Consider the following 12,771-nt stretch of genomic DNA (forward strand, 5'->3'; position numbering starts at 1 on the left):
AGCAGTGTAATAATTTGTCCGCATAACACTCCTTGCGAAAAACACTCATAATTAAGGCACATTGCTCTTTCAATGGAGATGTCCAGGAAATGAATGCATTAATTTATTTCTTTTTCCATGGTGAACTGAATTATAGCAAAATACTGAGTTGCTGTGGCTGTGGAATTCATTTAGCTGGTCACTTTTTAATACGATAAATGTGTCATTGACATAGCGAATCCAAAGTTTATGTGTGAATGGAGTTACTGCCGTGCTTTCAAATTGTTGCATAACCAGTTTAGCTAGTAGTCCTGATAATGGAAATCCCATTGGCACACCTTCTTTCTGTAGGAAGTATTTTCCTTTAAAATGGTTTTCAGTCAAAGTGATATTTAATGTATTATGTCCTTCATGGTCAGCTTTGTTTGTTTTGTTATGGTGTGGTCATTGTTTATTTTTGTCACTAAAGTCTCTGTGGGCAGACGAGTTGGAATCATGGTATATAGTGACACGACATCAAACAAGACCATGATTTCATCATCAGCAATACATTTTTCAGGTGCTGCAATGCCATTTCGGTGCTATTTACAGAATAATCCGAATCATATGTTAAATATTTGAGCATTTGAAAAAGTCTTTTAGATAAGTTATATGCTGGCCCAAGTATATATATATATATATATATATATATATATATATATATATATATATATATATATATAGAGAGAGAGAGAGAGAGAGATAGTCATATGAAAAAGTTTGGGAACCCCTCTCAGCCTGCATAATAATTTACTCTACTTTCAACAAAAAGGATAACAGTGGCATGTCTTTCATTTCCTAGGAACATCTGAGTACTGGGGTGTTTTCTGAACAAAGATTTTGAGTGAAGTAGTATTTAGTTGAATGAAATTAAATCAGATGTGAAAAACTGGCTGCGCAAAAATGTGGGTCCCCTTGTAATTTTGCTGATTTGAATGCATGTAACTGCTCAATACTGATTACTTGCAACACCAAATTGGTTGGATGAGCTCGTTAAACTTCATAGACCGGTGTGTCCAATCCTAAGAAAAGGTATTTAAGATGGTCAACTGCAAGTTGTGCTTCCCTTTGACTCTTCTCTGATGAGTAACAGCATGGGATCCTCCAAGCAACTCTCAAAAGATCTGAAAACAAAGATTGTTCAGTATCTTGGTTTAGAAGAAGGCTACAAAAAGCTATCTCAGAGGTTCAAACTGTCAGTTTCAACTGTAAAGAATGTAATCAGGAAATGGAAGGCCACAGGCACAGTTGCTGTTAAACCCAGCAGGTCTGGCAGGCCAAGAAAAATACAAGAGCGGAATATGTGCAGGATTGTGAGAATAGTTACAAACAACCCACAGATCACCTCTAAAGACCTGCAAGAACATCTTGCTGCAGATGGTGTATCTGTACATCGTTCTACAATTCAGTGCAATTTGCACAAAGAACATCTGTATGGCAGGGTGATGATAATAAAGCCCTTTCTGCACTCACACCACAAACAGTAGCTTGTTGTATGCAAATGTTAATTTAGACAAGCCAGATTCATTTGGGAACACAGTGCTTTGCATGAAAGAAGAAGAACACCGCATTCCAAGAAAAACGCCTGTTACCTACTGTCAAATTTGGTGGAGGTTCCATCATGCTGTGGGGCTGTGTGGCTAGTTTTGAAGCAGGCTGTCCATGCTCGGCAGCTATCAAATTTAACTGAACTGGAGAGATTTTGTATGTAAGAATAGTCAGAAATACCTCCATCCAGAATCCAGACACTCATCAAAGGCTATAGGAGGCGTCTACAGGCTGTTAGATTTGCAAAAGGAGGCTCAACTAAGTATAGATGTCATATCTCTGTTGGGGTGCCAAAGTTTATACACCTGTCTAATTTTGTTATGATGAATATTGCATATTTTCTGTTAATCTAAAAAACTTAATGCCACTGCTGAAATACTACTGTTTCCATAAGGCATGTCAGATATTAAAAGGAAGTTTCTGCCTTGAAAGCTCATCCAATGATAAAGGAAAATCCAAAGAATTAAGATCAACTTTTTCATATGACTGTACAGTATATATATATATATATATATATATATATATATATATATATATATATATATATTGTGAACGATAGGGGGCGCCCTCGCTCCCTTGAACCCCTGTCCATGACTCCAGACACCAGGTAAAAGTCCAAATGTTGACTTTATTTTTCTTCCACAGTGCACAAAGCACACTCTTCTCCACAATACTCATATAATTCAAAAATACTCAATAATACACAATAAACCAATCCTCCAGCTCCCAGATGCGTTGCCACCCTTCCACCCAGCTCAGCTCGTTGTCTGGGAGTTCCCATAGTCCTTTTATACTCCTGACCCGGAGGTGTTTCTGCCCAATAGTCCACAAGTCCTTATTCCTTCCAGGTCAGGGTAAATAGTCCTTTTCTTCAACCCGGAAGTCCGTCGCTCTTCCTGTGACGAACCTCCGGGTCACAGGGCACAAGAAGCCCTCGGTCCTCCCTGCAGCTCCTCCTGTGGCCCCACGGCATCCAGCAGGGCTTTGCATAAAAACTCCAATGTCCATGATGCCCTGCTGGTCTTCTGGGGACCTCCACGCTGCAAGGAGGGCTCCACCTGGCGGCTTGGGGTATTGGCCGGGATAAATGGCGCCATCCATCATATATATATATATATATATATATATATATATATATATATATACAGTGGTGTGAAAAACTATTTATCCCCTTCCTGATTTCTTATTCTTTTGCATGTTTGTCACACAAAATGTTTCTGATCATCAAACACATTTAACCATTAGTCAAATATAACACAAGTAAACACAAAATGCAGTTTTTAAATGATGGTTTTATTATTTAGGAGAAAAAATCCAAACCTACATGGCCCTGTGTGAAAAAGTAATTGCCCCTTGTTAAAAAATAACCTAACTGTGGTGTATCACACCTGAGTTTAATTTCTGTAACCACCCCAGGCCTGATTACTGCCACACCTGTTTCAATCAAGAAATCACTTAAATAGGAGCTGCCTGACACAGAGAAGTAGACCAAAGGCACCTCAAAAGCTAGACATCATGCCAAGATCCAAAGAAATTCAGGAACAAATGAGAACAGAAGTAATTGAGATCTATCAGTCTGGTAAAGGTTATAAAGCCATTTCTAAAGCTTTGGGACTCCAGCGAACCACAGTGAGAGCCATTATCCACAAATGGCAAAAACATGGAACAGTGGTGAACCTTCCCAGGACCAAAATTACCCCAAGAGCGCAGAGACGACTCATCCGAGAGGTCACAAAAGACCCCAGGACAACGTCTAAAGAACTGCAGGCCTCACTTGCCTCAATTAAGGTCAGTGTTCACGACTCCACCATAAGAAAGAGACTGGGCAAAAACGGCCTGCATGGCAGATTTCCAAGACCAAACCACTGTTAAGCAAAAAGAACATTAGGGCTCGTCTCAATTTTGCTAAGAAACATCTCAATGATTGCCAAGACTTTTGGGAAAATACCTTGTGGACTGATGAGACAAAAGTTGAACTTTTTGGAAGGCAAATGTCCCATTACATCTGGCGTAAAAGGAACACAGCATTTCAGAAAAAGAACATCATACCAACAGTAAAATATGGTGGTGGTAGTGTGATGGTCTGGGGTTGTTTTGCTGCTTCAGGACCTGGAAGGCTTGCTGTGATAGATGGAACCATGAATTCTACTGTCTACCAAAAAATCCTGAAGGAGAATGTCCGGCCATCTGTTCGTCAACTCAAGCTGAAGCGATCTTGGGTGCTGCAACAGGACAATGACCCAAAACACACCAGCAAATCCACCTCTGAATGGCTGAAGAAAAACAAAATAAAGACTTTGGAGTAGCCTAGTCAAAGTCCTGACCTGAATCCAATTGAGATGCTATGGCATGACCTTAACCCTCAATGGGTCCTTGTTAGAAAGTTACGTTCCAGGTCCTTGGGGTTCAAATTGCACCCCTATTCATTGGTATATATAATTCAATGGTACCAAGCTCAAATTCAATGAACTAAAGTTAAGATGCGTTTATTAGGTAAGTGCATGATGCATACACAGTTTATGCAGTGAAATAGTGCAGTTAATGGGGTTGCGGCAGTGGGGGGTGGGGGGCAGCGGAGGGGACTGGTCATATAATGCACATTCCGTCTAGCCGACCCCTTCACTGCTGCAATGTAAGTGCCATTTTAAATCCAATGTTCTAATAAGATTGTAAAATATATATTATCACACCTTTTAGATGCAAACGTTTAAGATTTCTGCAAATGACATGTCTAAAGTTATATGCATTTGTCACAAAGTACATTTGATTTATTGACAGAATGTGCTGGACAAGCAGGCCTAGTCTTTTAATCAGTGGCTCGACAAGAGACTCCCCGAGACTCACGATGAACTGGCGACGACGTATCGCTTTGGATGACTTGTTCCAATCAGGGTTATTGCACATCCAGATCATGAAACTGGCAATGGCAGCTGTGTCAAGCATGTTGAAGAACAGGACCATTGGCCACCTGTTGATTATTCGTTTACAAGAGTAGATGCAGGCCAAATGATCCATGTTATCTACGCCGCTCTTAGTAGCATTATAATGAAGGATGATCTCTAGTTTTTGTTTCATACCATCAACAGCCTTGTCGTGATGCATTGTTGACAAAAGGATGACCGGCTTTCCTTTTTTGGGGACATATGATACCAAAGTTTTGTTGCCATCAAATGCAAAGATCGAAGAAAATTCGTCTCTGTTTTTTGCTATCATGCTCAGAGGAATGTCTCGTTTATTCTTGCGCATCGTTCCTACATAGGTCATACCCTGTGTAAGCAATTCTTCTGTCAGTGCAATGCTTGTAAACAGGTTATCTCCCACTACATTACGACCACTTTTGTACCAAGGTGATACCATTGCTTTCACAACACGTGCACCCTGATCATGATATCTGACTTCATTCGGTTGCCGCCCAAGATAGACCTCTGCATTCAGTAGATAAGATGTGGCACTGTCACAGCACCACCACACCTTTATCCCATATTTGGCAGGCTTACTGGGAATGTACTGCCTAAATGGACATCGTCCTCTGAATGGGACTAGTTGTTCAACTCTGTTCAACGACGGTCGTTTATTTGAACCAGTCATCCTCCCAGCGTGAACGACTGTGGAACCGTCTGGGTAAAGTTGAAAGAACTGCATTGTAGGTCAGTGATAGATTATGTATAAGGCCACCGCCTCTGTTCAACGACAGTCGTTCATTTGAATCAGTTGTCCTCCCAATCCACCTACAATACAGTTCTTTTAACTTTGCCAACCAATCAGTTAGAATTGAGAAAGCACTCTGGATGGAAACAAAGTCCAGCATAACTCTTTTTTAGGATAACCATGACCTGGATAGCTGAGAATCTCCACAGACTTCTGTCAAAAATTGTTTTTTTGGGGGTGCATATTGCACCCCCGATGAAAATATGCCAGCGATAATTGACGTTAACACTTTTCTATCATTTTATGCATGACCGTATGAAAAACTAGTGCACTTACAATGTCCTAGAGGATAACTGCTGAAATTTTAATAATAACATGGTAGTAGCCATAGAAATGGGCATGGGGTGCAAAACGCACCCCAAGGAACCATTGAGGGTTAAAACGGTGGTTCATGCTAGAAAACCCTCAAATAAAGCTGAATTACAACAATTCTGTGAAGATGAGTGGGCCAAAATTCCTCCAGAGTGCTGTAAAAGACTCATTGCAAGTTATCGCAAACGCTTGATTGCAGTTATTGCTGCTAAGGGTGGCCCAACCAGTTATTAGGTTCAGGGGGCAATTACTTTTTCACACAGGGCCATGTAGGTTTGGATTTTTTTTTCTCCCTAAATAATAAAAACCATCATTTAAAAACTGCATTTTGTGTTTACTTGTGTTGTATTTGACTAATGGTTAAATGTGTTTGATGAGCAGAAACATTTTGTGTGACAAACATGCAAAAGAATAAGAAATCAGGAAGGGGCAAATAGTTTTTCACACCACTGTATATTCTGATTGGGATGCCCTTTTCAGAAGATGACCGGGGGAGTGGACATATCACCAACAATACCTCCCCCGGGACATGAGAGGGCAACCCCCGGTTTACATTGCCTGGACCGTTCCAGAGCCGTGGTCTGCAGCACTTCCGCCATACACCTGGTGTATGTGCTGCCATAAGAGGAGTCGAATTCCCATGCAGCACTTCCGCTGCTGGAACTTGATCGAGGAGGACCTGGAGCACTTCCGGATGCAGTATAAAAGAGGCCACCTCACTCCACTCTGGGAGCCGGAGTCGGGAGGCAGAGGACGGAGCTTGCGACTGGAGGAGTGAAGGCAGCAGAAGGAAAAGAAGAAAAGACAAAGAAAGGACTGAGCAGAGTTAATTGGAGTTTGTGCAGAGTATTGTGTGTGCAGGCATAGAAGAAAATAATAAACGTGTGTGTTTTGGGACATTGTTAGTCTGTGTGTCTGTCTGTAGCCAGGCTGGTCTTTTACTATATATATATATATATATACAGTATGTATAGATCATATTATATATACTTACTGTATGTCATATATAAATATACTGTGTACTATGAATTGGACACAACGTGAAGGCTAATGCTTTAGCATTTTCAACCCAAGCCACAAGCTGATGCTTCACTTACTGCCTACCCTGTTCTTTTGTCCTCAGACCTGAAAATCAATGGCATGTGTAGCTATGATGTCACTTCTGGCTTTGCCAAGACCCTTATATAGATTGCTACCACATCAAGCAGTAAGTCAATGCACTCGCATCTGCAAAGGCATTGTTATACAGCGATAACTTTTTTTTGCTGTTTTTTCAACCAAATACATGGGATTCACCTTTGTGTTGCCCCAACTCTTTAGCTTTTTTGCTTCTTGTTAGTATTATATATATTTGTATAGTATATAATTTCAGCAAAAAAAACGCTTATTGGTAAATAGGAAAGCACCTATAAAAGATAAATGGAATAGGATTATTGAATTAATAGTAAAGATAGTAGCAGTATGATGTAACAAAGCCACTGTCTACAGTGTTATGAGTGAATGATGTGACTGTGTTCAAAAGACTGTCGAGTGACTCTGAGCTCTAGTTAAATACAGTATATGAGGCTCTATCAACAAGCTTAGAAGATAATTTAGAAAGGGGACAATTTTTTGAGGCATGCGTTTCCGTACAGGGTTATTTTTTTATTTTTTATTTATTTTTTTTGCTCTTTATTTCACCTTATACAATTTCTTGTATTAGTTTTCGCATACCCCTTAGGGTCAGAGCGCAGGATTAGCCATTGTACAGCGCCCCTGGAGCAAATACAGGTTAAGGGTCTTGCTCAAGGGCCCAGCAGAGTAGGATTTCTTTTGGCAGTGATGGGGGTTCGAACTGGCAACCTTCAGGATGCCAGCCACCACTCCACCCTATTTGCTTTGTATATTAAGGATTCTCTGTGATAAAGTGAACATGCTATCATTATTCTTATGTTTCTGTTTCCTTTATATTCACTCATTTTTTCTAGTCTATGTAGGCAGGAGGCAGCACTAATGCAATAGTTGTACCAATAGAAAAGCTGACAACACCTAAAAAGCAAAAGGAACTTTTTATTTTATCTTTTGTATTTGTTACTGAGGATCTTAATACATATAGCATATATAAAAACATTGTACTTCAAGGTAATTTCTTGCTGCAAGTCTAAAGCACAACCAATAATATTGTGTTTCTCTCTTCTGCAAAAAAAGTCTTGATTTGGGCATCCTCCTGTAACTGTACCACATTATTATTAGTTATTATAAAATGAGCTGGCCACTTGTTCAAGAGAGTCCCTGCCACTTTGTTCATTCCAGGAAGAACATTCAGGTGATTAGGTGAGCTGGCAGCATTTCTGCCGAGCAGAGTCCAAATGCAGTACAAGGCATTTGCTGTGTTGCTCGGATGATGTTTCCTGTGACCCCAAGTGAGTGGTGCAAGAAAGAGTTGTTGGCGTGAAGGTGTTGGAAGTGCACAAGGTACTGGAAAGATCATTGAAGCTGCACGAAAAGAGATGTAGAAGATCAAAGGCAAATCAAGCAGATGGCATCCGGTAAACAGGGACTTAGGAAGAAATGCCACGTTTGACAACGAATTAGGCTATCAGCATCAACCACGATAAAACACCACAAAATGCCACAAAAAATCACACACAATCAAGATCAGTGAACATATACTTTTTAAACAGTCATTCTTTTACTTAAGAGAAAAACAAAAAAAACAGAGAGAGAAAGAGAAGATTTAACATGTAACAAAGCAGATTTTCATGTTGTTGCTGTTTATTCAAATGCTATAGGCAGCTGCGCCAGTGAAAGTGTGCTCTCATTCTCACTCAATGAAAAGTCTAACCTGCTTAATCCAGAACAGGGTCGCAGGAGGCTATCCCAGCAAGCACAGGGTGCAAGGCAGGTGCAAACCTTAAACAGGGAGCCAGTCATTCATATATGCAGACTCACACACACACCTGCTAGGCCCAATTTAACACCACCAATTCACCTAACCTTCATGTCTTTGGACAGTGTGAGGAAACACACACAAACATGAAACATGCAAACTCCACACAGGGAGGACCCAGGACGCAAACCCTGGGCTCCTTACTAAGGGGCATCAGCACTACCACTGTGCCACCCTCTATAAAAAGTGACTATGTGTTTTATTATCATTTTAGTTTCTTTGTATCAGGGCACAGCAAGTTGTTCTCATTCAGGCCCAGGATGTTAAACAATGCTGCCTGAGGCCCTCTCGCCTACACATACCCTTACTTGGATATACTTAGTCCACATACCCATAAGTACAAAACAGCAAATCTCCAGAACGACACACAAAATAATGAATATATAATCTTTATATGTGTGTCTTGTTTTATAATGCCTACTGGATGTGTTTCTATTGATTTTAAGCCAATCCTTTTCATTTATTTTTCTCATAAATAATTCTTCACTGTACATGTCTGAGCCCTGTATATAATATGACTGACATTTGCGACTGCAAAATGAAATACAAAACAACACTGTGCTGTTTTCGCTCATCCTGCGCGGTTCTCTGAACACATTGGCAGTGTGAAAACTTGGACCAGCAAGCTGTAAAACATCTGTTTTTTTTCAACTAAACATGTGCTTTATGCACTTAGGAGACATTGCACAGACACTGCATGAACACCATTTTACAAAATGACAAGTAGAATATATACATGTGAAAAAAATTAGGGAAGTGAACAGCAATATCTGGTACTGACGTGTGGCTTCGAAATGCGGATGCACTGTTCAGATGTACGGATGCTGGCATTGGGATGAAGCAGAGAGAATTGCACTTGTGAGATATTTGAAACTTGAAAATATTTCTTACCATTGTTAAAGGCATATACAGATTAGGTACTTTATACTGTATGTATGCAAGTTCACATTCCACTTTCATTTTTGTGGTATTGTTATATTGTACTGTTACCCAAAAAAAAAAAGTTGTATTTGACTAATGTGCCGTCTAAGGTGACTGCTTAGTCTGCTAACTCCATGTACCAGACCAGTGGTGGTGGTGGATGTTGTTCTTCCTCTTCTTTTAAATAGGCTGGTGGTTTCTTGGTGCTGCAGGGACAGAAGGGGAAGACAATATTAACGACAGTGTCCCGTCTCATCCAGGTGGGTTATTACATACCTCGACTGAGTCCGTGAGGAGACCCTCTAATGTGCATGCCTGACACCATGTATGGCATAAAAAAATGTCCTTTTTTGAATATTCATGATTTATTCACTATATGTATTTGGCCATGTTACTGAGTAACATCTTTATTTTCAAAGAATGGCAGATCACAGACAAAACTTCAGTGAATATGAACTTGAGGCATTACTTATATTTAGTGGAGTTTAAGGAGTGACCCGGGGAGCCTGATCCTCCTCACCCCCAAATGGATGTGCTATGTTGCTATAATAAGTTTCAGGTATAGGGTCTTTTTCCTTGATTTTAAGGCCACAGGTAATGTAAAGATGCTGGTTCAGAAGGGATCTTTAACTGTTGGACCCTTGAGCAAGGCCTTTAAACTGAAAATTGCTCCAGGGGTGTTGTTGGCCAGTGCTAACATTGTAATGAGATTAGCTGTGTTTTTCTGCTACTCTGTGTGTTTTTTTTAATATGAGCAGACAAATATTTTAAGGATGAAGGTTACCTGAACCTCTTTGTTGGTTAGGGGTATCCTTTCATGGCAGCAATAAACAGATTTGCCACAAGGCTTGCAAAGTTCTGTGATGGTCCTAGGAATGTGAAAGGGAGTTCATTTTAGTAACTGCAATCCATCAAGCCACCAGATTATTTGAAAGTTCAATTTATTCTCAATTACAGCTATCATCCTTCTGTGTGCTAGATTTTGACACCTTGTGGAGACCAAATACTATGGACAGTTGTGGGACTACTTTTAAAGTGAAATATCTAATAGAGTGGCCACTTGGTATAGAATGTGTCAGATCATGTCTGCTTTCACTGATGGGTCTGTTATGCTTGTATTCGGTATAGAAATAAAATGTTTCTAGTCCAGCTGGTCATTTTTCTTCAAAATAAAATACCAGGTATGGGTGACAAGCTACTAATACGCATATTAAATCTGGCGGTAGCAATAAATACCACGAAGAGGGAGCACTTATGCACACACATATATCCCATTACTGATTCTGCAGTTAACTTAGGTGTTTAAAAAGAAAACACTGTTGACGGAGAAAACGCACGCAAAACCCATACCGGCCCTAAAACTAAAGCAGTAAACCACTGTGCCACCGTACTGCCCTGAGCTACCAATGGTAATATGGTAGTAACGTTGAGGCTCCGGCCTTTAAGTTCGTTAGGGGAGCATAAAGTCGCTGTTACTAACTCCTAATCTATTCGGCTATCGTACAGGCAGCCGGTAGTAGTGTCTGGAATAAAAACCAATACGCTACCAAATAATCTAGTTGAATAAATAAAAATTCGGAGATAGACCAAGGCCAATACCCCGAAATCAATGGCAACCGCAGCAACCTCGGCAGCAGCAGTCAGGCTGTCCGGCAGGGGGCCGTGCGCCGTCACGCTCCGATTTATTATCTAGGTGGCGCGCGACAGCTTCCTGTTTGGATCGGTCCAGGAAGGAGAGCCAAATGGCGTCGGCGGTGGGGTTAGGGTACCCTCGGCGAGTGGAATCCCGCAGACAACAAACGGGGAATATTGTCTCTCGAATCCGACAGGGCCAGGTTACCGGCCGAGGACTGTGTCGGGGCACTCAGGTAAGTAGTTGTGCGGTTAACGATTTGGCCCTTGTCGGGGAGCCGGAGAGGGAGGCCCGTCACCGCCGCGAGCCTCGTTGTGGAGCAGAAGCCCGTGAAGAGGTTGTGGTCTCCGGCTGATGGCTCAGGAGGCTGTGGCGGAGTGGGTAGTTTTTGAAGCCAGAGCGCATAGTTCAAGAGAATACCAGTAGCATAGTGGTCGGCAGGAAACTCTACATTGGCACGGTAGCAAGATAAAGGAGCGAGCCTGTCACGTATTTACCTATTATTGTTGTCTGTGGCTTTCCCGTTGCAAGTAAAGCTACAGTACAGCAGGCTGGAGCAGGGATACACTTGCTGGATACTGGAGGAAAGGAAACATTTTCATATCATGGTAATGTGGTCCCGTGTATTCTTTTGACTTTTATTTTAAAAATAAGGAGAGAAATGCTCCCGTTTTTTGAAATGTGTGATTGGCGTTCCCTTTTTTAGAAGTGTAAGTAGCAGCAGATGGAGAACTTCGTGTGGGTTGTGATTCAGAAAGTCGAGACATGATCAATGTAGTTTGATAAATCCAATGATGGCAGAAATTCTGCCTTTAAGTACTGCTGTCTAACTCCGTAAATATATTTTTGACTGTAAAATAACTTGTGGTTTGGAGCTACAGACCTATTGGTGTTTTACATTAGAAACTGAATTCTTTACATAGATTAACAGGTTAAACAATAAAATATAAGGTAATGAACAAGATTTTCAGTTTTATTACCTTTGCCCGTCTAGTGTGAGTTAGTTTTTCATCAGATGTAGTCGACACAGGTACCTGGTTAAAAAGGTAAAATAAAATTAGATTCCTCAGTAATAGGAGAGAAGACTTCTAGTAGGGGTGCTAGAGTACAGGTGACAGAATTGCTGTTATTGCATTAATCAGAGCTTCAGTTGTCCCCAGGCCGGCGCCCTGTCCAGGGTTTATCCCTGATTTGTGCCCTTTACTCAAGTGACTTAGAAATTGCCGTGGTGTATGTCCCCAGGGGGAAATTCGACTTTCTACAGAAGCTCTTTTTAAATAAATAAATATACACACTATTGTCTAAACATACATCAAAATGACTAATAAATAAAAAAGAGAGAAAGAAAACTTCTGATTTGGTAGCCCCAGTCCCAGTGATGCACTATGGAGGCATATTGCTGTTGGTGTAAAAGAGCCCCACTAGTGTTTCTTGACATATTTCCGGCTAAATGATTCATTGACTGAGTACTCAGTGTGTTGTTACATGACGCATTTCAAATAGTTCTGGTGTTTGGTTCAGTACTTTACTGCCATGATCTATGAATGGCTGCTTACACTCTTTATTCTCATGGATAGTTACTGTATATTCAGTATATCTGAGTGAGACAGATTATAATTACATATCTGTTTAAAATTTCCCCATATGATTACAATTTTTTGTCTAATCCAATCTAAAAAATCAGAAGTTTTGGAATGCAGTC

At 40.7% G+C, this 12,771-nt stretch overlaps 1 protein-coding gene and 1 long non-coding RNA gene across 2 annotated transcripts in view; one reads left to right on the top strand and one right to left on the bottom strand.

The window, feature by feature from the left end:
• Positions 1–9,583: 9,583 nt before the first annotated feature.
• LOC120515269 lies at positions 9,584–12,324 on the bottom strand. The gene is made up of 3 exons (XR_005630624.1): positions 12,050–12,324; positions 10,221–10,305; positions 9,584–9,642 (listed from the first exon to the last, which is right to left on the bottom strand). It is a non-coding gene; the product is annotated as an uncharacterized LOC120515269 (long non-coding RNA).
• LOC120515268 (short transient receptor potential channel 4-associated protein-like) overlaps positions 11,121–12,771 on the top strand; it is an 87,735-nt gene continuing 86,084 nt past the window's right edge. The window contains exon 1 of the mRNA XM_039736116.1: positions 11,121–11,304. Coding sequence (XP_039592050.1) covers positions 11,179–11,304 — 126 coding nt within the window. The 5' untranslated portion in view covers positions 11,121–11,178. The remainder of the gene's footprint in view (positions 11,305–12,771) is intronic.

The sequence above is a fragment of the Polypterus senegalus genome, chromosome 14, assembly GCF_016835505.1.
Source record: "Polypterus senegalus isolate Bchr_013 chromosome 14, ASM1683550v1, whole genome shotgun sequence".
Taxonomy (NCBI): domain Eukaryota; kingdom Metazoa; phylum Chordata; class Cladistia; order Polypteriformes; family Polypteridae; genus Polypterus; species Polypterus senegalus.